At 30.8% G+C, this 11,668-nt stretch overlaps 2 protein-coding genes across 2 annotated transcripts in view; both read left to right on the top strand.

The window, feature by feature from the left end:
• Positions 1-2,014, top strand: part of LOC143072745 (vacuolar protein sorting-associated protein 45-like) — a 15,102-nt gene extending 13,088 nt beyond the window's left edge. Inside the window, exon 14 of the mRNA XM_076247839.1 lies at positions 464-2,014. Coding sequence (XP_076103954.1) covers positions 464-539 — 76 coding nt within the window. The 3' untranslated portion in view covers positions 540-2,014. The remainder of the gene's footprint in view (positions 1-463) is intronic.
• A 1,680-nt stretch (positions 2,015-3,694) lies between these two features.
• Positions 3,695-11,261, top strand: LOC143072747 (NADH dehydrogenase [ubiquinone] 1 alpha subcomplex subunit 13-like). Its single transcript, XM_076247842.1, has 4 exons — positions 3,695-3,851; positions 6,865-6,943; positions 10,167-10,238; positions 10,976-11,261. The coding sequence occupies exons 1-4, from the start codon at positions 3,761-3,763 to the stop codon at positions 11,178-11,180; spliced, it is 447 nt and encodes a 148-aa protein (XP_076103957.1). The 5' UTR covers positions 3,695-3,760; the 3' UTR covers positions 11,181-11,261.
• The last annotated feature ends 407 nt before the right edge of the window (positions 11,262-11,668 follow it).

Consider the following 11,668-nt stretch of genomic DNA (forward strand, 5'->3'; position numbering starts at 1 on the left):
TGATCAGCTCACCAGTTGTGCATCTTTATTAAATAAAAAATATAAAGAAAAATGCAGTTATTAAATATGCACTAGTCGCTGCCATGTTGAAATATCTACAAAGACAAAACAGAAACAGTCAGTAGTATACAAAAAAATATACACATTCTCCATATAAATAGTTATACATGGGAGGGTGGGTAAGCTGCGTGGAAATAAAGATTTGAATGATTATAAACTAGTTTAATAAACAGAGAAATACTTTCTCGCTTTTGAAATTTGTGCAAGATATAAAGTTACAACTTTAACCTCTAAATTTATCATATTAGATAAATGTCCAATTTGGACCAATGGTCAATGTTTATTAAAATAAATAAACAAATACACATGAATGTACATGTGCATAGATAAGGTTATATAATGTAGACGTGTATTAGATATCAGGAATACTGGTAGATACATTTTCTTTACTTTGTCTTTTCAGTTTTCTTGATGAAGTCACACAAGCTGTTCAAGGTCAGAGTTCAAGTAATGTAGGACCAAGATATCACAGAAGATGAACTAATCACAACTAAAACAATGCATATCATTTACAAATTAGTTAAGGTCAAGGAACAAAATCAGGTTTTATAAAATAGATTAAAATGACATCGTTGTAAAGTATGGAAGTATTTATTAGATGATGTTATTGTTTGAAATCTGTTTTGAACATTTTGTGATAATTGCAGTAAATACTGTTCGCTGAGATGTATGTTATCTATTTATAGCATCGATATGTACTAAACTACCTTATGTTTGATTATTCCGATTTAGGTCTAGAACAAATGCCCTACAAAATGTAAGTCCTGTATCGAATTTGTAAGAGCATTTTGCCAAGAGATCATTTTGATCTATAATTATCACTTCAAGATCACATATCATAAAAATAGGTCCATGCATATCTAACGTTTGGTTGTACTTTTTCAGTATAAATATTTGATATAAATATTTATAGTGCATTACTGTTGGAATTTTAATTTCATCTGAAACTATTTTAAGTAATCAGTTGACTTCAAAGGAAAAGTATTTCTTAGCATTAATACTTAATTGATTTTATATTTTTTTTAAAACTTTAAACCTGAAGGTCATCAAGGTTCAAGCATACTTTTCCTTTTCATCACAATGATTAAGATGGAATGGCAGGATTACAAAGGAGTTGGTTCACTAACTTCTTATTTCGGCCCCTAAAATCTAAAATATTGAATCTGTGGTGTTGTTATGGAAATTTGATGAAAACATGTGTTAAAAAGTTAGATAATTTTTTCACCAATTGCATCTTTAATGATTTATTTTATGATCTCTTAAGTGTAGGCAGTTCCTGTAAAACCTGATTTTCTGGCAAAATATTTTTTAGCCATGACCTTGTCAGTTTATTTTCTATCTATGAGTATAACTGTCCCTCTGGTATCTTTCATCCCTCTTTTCTACAGAGTCGCCACCCTTTGCCAACAAATATTTTTGCTGAAATTTTCTTCATGTACCATAATTTTTACTTTTCACCCTAAATTTTAATAGGTGAAGAGTGGCACATCACGTATGAAGTCATGAAAATAAGTAGAAAATTAAAAGGTGACACAATTCTAGAAAAAGAGTCTAAAATGGACTCCTTCCTATTTCAGGCTAAGATATTTATAAATATGAAGCAGCTATACAACCATTCTCATTCCACTTTTAAAAATAATAATAAATTTAGTAATGCATTCACATATGATTAACTCAAATAATTTATTTAAAAAAAAACATCTTTTCAGGGTTATTTATTGGGGTGACTGGCTCTACTTCTTTTACTGATCATTCCAAAGTGAGAATTTTTGTTTTGTGCATAAAGTATTTACAATGAACAATTATTTATTTGTGAATTTTATTATTTGATTATTCATTGTTTCCTTGTGCACATTAGATAGTGTGTGTGTGTTGTTGAATGAGTTTGAATGTTAAGCAAGGGATGGTGCAATAAATGTCTGTTATTAAATTTAATAAATATATTTAAATGCTTTATGATTATATTGATTATTTGGCCATGATAATACCTGTTTATAATGTAGATCTATTGAAAACTCTTTTTAGAATTGAATGAGATGATACAGAAAATGATGTAAATGTCAACATATGAGAGATATGAAAAAGAAGATGTGGTATGATTGCCAACGAGACAACTCTCCAAAAGAGACTAAATGACACAGAAAAATACTGTAAAAGAAAAAGAACATTAATCATGATAATGGAATATGTAGACAGCTCTCTCACAAAGCAAAAAAACCCTAATTGTAAAAATATAAGGGCATACACTTCAGGCACAGGGGCCACATGCAACTGCATCCACACAGCACAATTAACACACCCTGCAGTATATAGAGTGCACATAAAACATGATAATTCAGATACATGTTGTACATTTGTGGTAATCTAGAGTGCTGCATCTCACACAATGAAAAATTTCAAGAATAGTGCTTAGGATTTTAGTTTCTAGAGGGTGCTTATTGTGAATGGTTTTTCCTTCATTTTACTCCTGATACCATAACTTTAAACAAACACTATTCATTGTTGGGATATATTGCATATATAGGTCAATTGGGAATGAGTTTGCATTTTGTTTTGTTATGGAATCATCTTCTCTGAAACTACTGCCTATTGAGCAAATTTAACCAAAGTTGGCCACAATCATCAATGGGGTATGAAGTATACAATGACCTGGCTTGCTGACAAACATGGCTGATTGTCAGTTCTCTTGAAAATTGCTATAAATATATAGAAACTAGCAAAAAAATGACCAGCAAAACAAGATCAAACATGACTGAAATTCTTAGTCTACTGCTTATATGAAGTTATTGCCCTTTAATAAATATTTTTTTAATTTTTTCACATTGTTGCCTTTTATCTCAAAAGCTATATAATATAATAAATAGATAGAAACTTTAAATGTCTTAAATGATAAGTTCAACAGAATCTATGAAAAAAATGACAGCTGAAACTTTAGTTAACTCATTATTGGAGTTGTTGCCTTTTAAAGTTAATTTTAACCATTTTTTTTTTGCCTTTATATATATTCTTGTAAACTTGAATAGATAAAAGGAAACTTTGAAAAGGAAAAATGATCAGGAGGATGATATGCATTATTATTACAGAAATTGATAGTTAACTCTATAGGTGGGGGGAGCGGAGGGTCATGGGTTGGAACTCATCCCATTTTTTTTTTACAATCAATGCTTTGAATTTTGACGTGGTTGGACTCCCCATTTAATCTTGGTTGACACACCCCTTCCTCTCCCCCTTTTAAAATGGCTGAATCCATCCTGAGTATGTGGTGTGGTATAAAAAAAGGGGGGGGGAGTTGACTGCTTTTAAAGGACCAACTTTTAACAAATCTAGACTGAAAGGAAAAGATTTTAACAGCGGTGGAACTTTTTTTTCCATGTAAACACTATAAAAAATCATTATTCTTCTGCATTGAAAGAGTAAGAAATTAAAAAAAAAAAATCTACAGGACCTAAATCCCATTTATAAGACATTTGGTCACTTCAATTATTTTTTTCTAGAATATTAACTCATAGTCTTTGGTTTAGAAAGAAAATATTTGATAAAATCAATAGTGACTGTCTAATGTCCTTTTTCGACTGTTTTATTTTGCTTAATTTCAATGTTACACGGATTTAAAACTTGCTTGGTCCGAAATTGGTCAAGATATTATATATGTGCCTTGAGTTATCTCCCTTGCGACCTCCAAAATTTGGAGTCTCCGAGGATGTCGAGGATCGGGTACACTCAAGATATGCCCCCGCCTGGGGGATACAAGCCGATACAATATGAAAAACTAATGCCTAAACAAGGAAATGGTATTATTAAATGCTTTAATGTAGTCATAGTAAACATGTATTCGTGACTAGCCTGGGTAACACACCTGAATAAATCAAATTTATTTTTTAAATCGTCATTATAATTCAGTTATTGGTGATTCTGATTCACTGTTCAACAATGCATTTATGATCACAGATTGAGCCAGGACCCAGGCTAGTCCACTGACATACATCTTTTCAAAGATTTTTACCAGTTACCAAAATGACATGAACAATGTAAAAAAAAAAGACTTTTTAAAGTATTATCAAAATATGACTGTGTTGCCATCAAAAACTTACTCTGTGTACCTGTCTAATGAAAATTTTAAGGATTGCGTAGACCCACACAGTACATGGTTAAACAATTTCTTCACCTGCTTTTTTATTACTAATTATAATCTTGATCATTTGATGATAATACATTTAACGTGACGGTACCCAAATTGCACCTATTTTGATAGTTTTTTCAACTACGTTTTTTTATGATCAAGACAAAAATTTCAATTTTGTGTTTATTTTGTAGCCGTATCCTTCTTTATTATATAGGTACACCAATTTGATTTTCAATTCATATGGAATCATAGAAAAATTGACCTGAACTAACCTCCAAACCATCAATGATTCTGTAATGAGGAGTACCCAAAATGCATCAATGCTTAAATTAGCATCGACAAAAGTCGAATAACAAAGCTTTTGTTTATTTTTTTCAAATGTTTTGAACAATTGGATATTGGTCCATGCCTACTCAGGTTCTTTTTTTAAGAAATGGATACTTGAAACATATATGTATTTGCTAATTTTTAAAAGAAGACGTTTTGATGACGTTTCGGTACATTTTGCTTTTTCAGTAAACACTTCATCTGTTGATAAATATCGTGAACGTTTTGTGTATATCTTAATATGTTTACCTATGTTGAAAGACATGCATATAGTATCAAATCATAAAAATACAAATTGTTTAGTCTCTAGGAGATCTTGTGAGATTTCCGCTGCTATTTTTGCTAAATAGGTGCAATTTGGGTACCGTTACGCTAATAGCCATATATAAAGTTATATAAAGTACTAAACTCACATCAACAGCCGATGATATTTGCATTGCCATAATTTCTTTATTTTTTGTACATAAATAAGGCCGCTAGTTTTCTCGTTTGCATTGTTTTACATTGTCATTTCGGGCCTTTTGAAGCTGAGTATGCGGTATGGGCTTTGCTCTTTGTTGAAGGCCGTACGGTGACCTATAGTTGTTAATATCTGTGTCATTTTGGTCTCTTGTGGAGAGTTGTCTTAACATGGCAATCATACCACATCTTCTTTTTTTTATGTAATCAATGAATTTTGTAAAAGATTTAATGATTTAATGACTGAAGAATTTCAGAAAAAGTATCAAAAGTTCACATGAATAATTTTAGCGCTTATCTGTATATTATGAACATTCACTACTATATAAATAAAGCGTATTTACTTTCAATTCTAAGTTTACTAATCGATCCATGGTGATCATTGATATAGTATACAGACCCTCTCTATTTAATAAACTCTGTGACCGCCGTGGATAGTAAACTTGAAAATGATAGCACATAAAATTCTGAAAATACACTTTATTCGTAGTATATGTATGTTCAAAGTATACAGAAAAACGCAAACCGGAAGTCTAATCTGACTTAAAATTTCGTACAATGACGGGACAATATCCGGATGCCTTTTTTCTTGTTTTTCTCCTAAAATAACTCAATCTGAATAATCATATGAATGGATGACAAATGCGACTATGCACTGTACCTATAGGACACAGAGGCGTGTTGATTAATTTATTCTGGAAAGAAGAGAAACGACACTAAAAATGAGGTCTTCTCGTTTAATAGTATAGATACATTTGTACCTCAATTTCCTTCCCAGAAATCACTTCTTTAAGTACATGTATCATTATTTTAATAACCCCCACTCATTTCAACACCCCTGACCAGTGAAATTTTGATCGGGAACAGTAGAGTTTTATTCCAAAATGTACAAAATGTACATAATCTGAAAGATGAAACTTACAGGAAAAAATACTTCCACTGCTGGGAAAAATCTGTTAAGAAAGTATCAGTTCATTATGTTAAGCCAAAATTATAGAATTTTTTCAACTAAAATAGAATTAGCAGCTAATTGATAGCATCAAAGGCATAAACCTTGCTACTTAAAAGAAGCAAAAAGTCTATTTTTTTCAATTTTAATGATGAAAAGATATTATCTAAACCTGTGTGTTTAAAATTTTGGTAAAACTACAAAATCACAATTTGTGACAAGACTACAAATTTACTACTCAAATAAGTGACTTATATCAATAAGTCCCCTGACTGAGGAGAGTAATAAGTCATTCTTTGATAGTTATGTTATCTTCTGTTACATTATTACAATGAAAATAAGGATTATATCCGGCTCGGATGCAACTGATTTTACGGAAGAAGAAATTCATGAAATTAAAAAACTTGACGCAATTTTCCTTAATATCGCAAATATTGAAATAGCATTTTAGTCTAAAATGACAAATTAGCAATAGTAAATGCAAGTAATAATTCTGAATTTACAGTATACTAAGTAATAACATGTAGGTCAGAATTGTTCAATGTTACAAAAAAAACAGGAGGTAAAATACCAAATTTTGTTTTATTTATATAAGGCCAGAATTAAAAATCTTTTGGTTTGTCCAAACCCTACCCAAGGTTGAGACAGTGGGTAGGTACAAAACTGTAGGTAGGCGTTTTTTTTTTAGTTTTTTGTTTTAAAGAAATTGAAGCATCGAGTGTTTATTAGTCTTCATGCTTATCTGATTAAAAAAAAACTTCTTCAAATCAGGACAATAAAAGAATTTGAGTAGTCCGCTTTTTTCTGGGTAGGTAGGGTTTGGGCAAACAAACCTATTCTTTTCTATGGCCTAATATATATTTTGAATGCCTTTCACAGTCTGATTGTTGTCTCTTTCCATGTTTTCCTGTCAAGCTTATATATATTTTCTTTAATTATTTTTTAGCATTTATAAAGTTGGCAGGATTGGTTGGCTTCACTGGATTTGGAGTATTTTCCTATTATCAAACAAGAAAAATATGGAGGTAGGGTTTGGAATTGATATTTATCATGTAACAAATCTGCTTGATTATATGCCTGTTCATATTAATTTTTTGAGCAAAGTTATTTTAACATTTACATGATTTATGGAAGGTTTAAGTATAGTGATCCACAAAATTCCAGTGAAATCATGGATTTGAAGTTCATTTATTCATACATTCCTTTTATTTTTATGTTCTCAAAATCCTCTGTCAAAAGATTTACAAACAAATTAATCTTTAAACATAATTTATGTTTGCATTGAATAGTTTTGTCAACATGGTCAAAATTCAAATATTGATGTCCACAATAGATAATATAAAAAAGAAGATGTGGTATGATTGCCAATGAGACAACTATCCACAAAAGACCAAAAAGACACAGACATTAACAACTATAGGTCACCGTACGGCCGTCACCAATGAGCAAAGCCCATACTGCATAGTCAGCTATAAAAGGCCCCGATAAGACAATGTAAAACAATTCAAACGAGAAAACTAACGGCCTTATTTATGTAAAAAAATGAACGAAAAAAAAATATGTAACACATAAACAAACGACAACCACTGAGTTACAGGCTTCTGACTTGGGACAGGTACATTGTACATTAATGATTGTACAAAAAATATACTTCTGTCAAATAATGACAGTCACAACATTACAATAATGTAGCCTGTATGGATTGTAAAAAAGTAAAAATCACGAGATCAGTCATTGTGACAGGTGTCTTCATACCAATCATGCCGTAGGAAAAAAAGTCATGGACAAAAAGTTAAGGACGAAAAGGCAAAAATTCAGTTTTGAGATAACTATTCTTTGAACAAGAAAACACTAATTTTAAAAATAAATTTTAGATTTTTTTCTTGAACTATTATATTTGAAACAACTTTGTAATTTAAATTATTCAATAAATATCAATAATGATCAAATAATTGTTATGATAACAAAATGTCAAAGTGATTTGGTACTTATAAATGTAAAAAATCGAAGAAATTATTTGAATATCTATACATATTCACAAAATTGTTTACAAATTATATTGTGACTTTTTGTCCTATAAAATTTGTGGCTTTTTGTCCTGTGACTTTCTGTCTGTTTACCTATAAAAGTTACACCCTCTTGTATATACAGTAATGCATATTTTTTTAAGTCAATGTTGCTATTGTCAGACCACATATATACGTTGCTTTTGTCATTATTTTTGACAGATAAAGTTACAGAACAAATTTTGCTTTCTGACATTTTACAATACTTCAGAAATAATATAATGCTACAGGAAAGATCCACAATAAGATTAATAAATATTTGTGTAAATAAAACAATTTCTTAAGGGTTGAATAGTTATGTCTTAAGTAGACTATGAAGTCTTGTTATCATACTATTAATTTGGCAAATTTACTTGAGTTTGAAATAAACTTTTAGTCTAATTCATAGTTATATTCAGCCTAAAGTATATATATATTTATATATATTATAGTCAGAAGTTTTGTGCTTGGGTTCAGATTGCTTGCATGATTATCAGATGAGTGATTCACATTTTATGACCAAACACATACTTTACTGAGAGCATCGCAATCTTTCATTACCAAATTGAACCAACTTCTTTGTCAATCACCAGTAGGATATACATCTTTTTTAGTTCCTTTATTTATATACAACCTATTTAACATAGTCTTGTAAAAAGCTTGTTATTTTGAAACAGATAGGCAAACATTCTTCAGAAGGTACTATAAATTCAGAAATTATTCATATTTTGATGTTTTCTTTATTAATGCCAATTATGCAGCAGGATGAATATTCTCAATAATAAGAACTCATATTTGATACATATACTTGTATGCAGATTTCCTGAAATCAAAATAATAAATCTTGCATTTTTTATACGACCTCAAAAAATTTTTTGCGATGTTAAATGTTGTCATGTTGTCGTTGTATGCATTGTCATCTTCGTCGTCCGAAGACGCATTTAGTTTCCGGACAATTACTAAAGTTGTTATCAATGGATCTCTATAAATTTTTACCAGATGGTTCAACACCACTAAAGGAAGGTTGGGATTGATTTTGGGGGTTATGATCCCAATAGTTAATAAAAGTAATCAGGGGCCAAAAATGAGCATTTTTGCAGTTTTCAAACAATAACTTGTGTTCAAGTGTATGAATCTCTCTGAAATTATTTAACAAGTTTCCTTACCATGAAGGGATGGTTAATATTAACTTTCAGGGATTATGGCTAAAAAAAATTTTGAATTAGGGGCAAAAAAGGGGGAAAAACTAGGTTTTACTGGTCAACAGACATTTAAGACAATTTAAAAACAGTGTAAGGGAGGTAAGTCAAAAACATTTAACATACAATGTTCAGATATACCTCCCTCACACTTCTTGTAAATTATGTATAAAAAAATGTCAGGTTTTGGATTAATTGCAAAAAAAGGGGGGGATGGTGGGGGGGGGGGGGTGGTAGTAGTTTTTAATTATTTTTTTTCCAAATTTCTCAAATTCCAAATTTTTGAAAAGTTTGAAGAAAAAATCTTTAATTGCACAATATTGTGCAATTGATTTGTAAGGTCTTGACATTTGTTTTGTGTCAGAAACTTATATTATGTCAAAAATTTGATCACAATCCGAATTCAGAGCTGTATCAAGCTTGAATGTTGTGTCCATACTTGCCCCAATTGTTCAGGGTTTGACATCTGCGGTCGTATTAAGCTGCGCCCTGCAGAGCACCTGGTTTCATCATTCTTCAAACATCCCAATAATTTCTGAATTTAATTTACCCTAAATCAAATACTGCAATGTTTGAAAAATAGCTGCATGGACAGTCAAAATTGGGTTGAAAGTTTAGAAGCTCTTAAATTTCTAGACCAAAAAGATTATTGCGGTTTAAATAGATGAGCAGCGGGCCTAACAGCTTCTTGCATAAAGTTTGTGAGAACCAGTTCTGCTTGTAATTATGTCAGTTTTTAAACTTAAATCTGAAAAAGTAGGTACTTTGGATTCATTTATTATTGTGGGTACCAATTTTCTTCGATTGAGGAAAACTTGCATATTTGTTTATATTCAAATTCTTGGTTTTTGGCAAAGTCTGAATCATGCCTTTGGAAAATATGTAATTCGTTGAACATTTCAATTTGTGGTTCTCCTGTACCCACAAAATCCACTTACCGTAAATTAGGATCCAATGAATCTTAATGAATTCACAATATTTGACTGCTTAATTAATTCTTTCAGATTAAGAAGGGTGGAACAGAATGATGCTAGATTTGCTGTAGAACCACTCATTGCTGCAGAGCGACAAAGAAGGTATTTTGAAGTTGAAGATAAATGTATTATTACCTGTTCCGCGCAAAATTTTATTCAAATATAGACAAAATTTCTGTAATGTGTAAAGTTGTCCATATTATGTACAAAGGAGATTGACCTTACATTTGTACTAACTGTACAAGGAAAAATTTTCGCGAATGTTTTCTTAGCTTCTGTGAAAAGGAATTATCAGCAATGCTCCAATATAAAATTGAGCATGGAAATGGTGAATGTGTCAAAGAGGCAACAACCCAATATAAGAGTAGAAAACAGACGAAAGGCCATCAATGGGTCTTCATTACAGCGATAACTCACGCAACAAGAGGCGTGCTTAAGCTGGCCACTAAACAAAAATGTGTACAAGTTCAATGATAATGGACTTCATACTAAACATATAAAAAGTCAATCAATAACATGTACATGATTTAGAGTAGGATGTCTAGACTTAATATTGATCTTGTTTGTAACAAGAGGATTTTATATAGCCAAATTTCCTTAGTGAAAAAAGCCCCACTTAAACGGAAATCATGGAAATGGAAATTCAATTCTTCAAAAAATTGACCACTTCTCCCTACTCTCTCATAGGACATGTAGGAGAAGTCACTTTCTCCCTCTCCAAAATCCTAGGTTAGACCCTGAACAGCTAGGAAAACATTTCAAACAAAACTTTGAAATTCAGGTCCAATTTCTGATTTTTTGAAATATGACATTGAGAAATATACAAATGTTATTTTCAGTACAATGATGCATTGGAGGAAAGTCAGAGATGAAGAGAATGAACTGATGAAAAATGTCCCACATTGGAAAACTGGTACTTTATATGGAGAACCAGTTTTTTATAATAAACTGGGCAGATGGGTGGAACCTAATTTTGCAGAATACTATGCTCATGTTAGTTCAAAAACAGCTGTTAACCACAGAAATGAAGCACGCAGACATTGAATAAACAAATTCTTAGTTTCTGAAATTATATGTATGAATGTAATTATAAATGTTTGTTAAATACAAAATGACATACTTTTATTTGATATTTATTTAAGGTGGTACCCAACACTTTCACTAAAATTAATTTGGTTCGTTTAATTTTCATAAAATTTTGTCAAAGTAAATACTTTAACAAAAATATAAAATTGTAAAAAATTTTGAACCAACCGTTTTGTCAGAAAAATTACACTGGTTATATAGCAATTTGACAAACACCAATTTTGATCATTGAGAAGCTTAATATTCCTTTTACAAAACAATGTAATTAAAACATTTAGCTGACTTTACAGAGTTATTTCCCTGTAGTGTTAGGTACCACCTTAATCGAAATCCAAAACCAAATGTTTAACAAAATGTTGACTTCTATATACATGTACTACTATAGGAAGCCACAACTCCACTGACACCATATGATACAAAGTCGGATATATTTGTGATATGACATC

The sequence above is a fragment of the Mytilus galloprovincialis genome, chromosome 4, assembly GCF_965363235.1.
Source record: "Mytilus galloprovincialis chromosome 4, xbMytGall1.hap1.1, whole genome shotgun sequence".
NCBI classification, from domain to species: domain Eukaryota; kingdom Metazoa; phylum Mollusca; class Bivalvia; order Mytilida; family Mytilidae; genus Mytilus; species Mytilus galloprovincialis.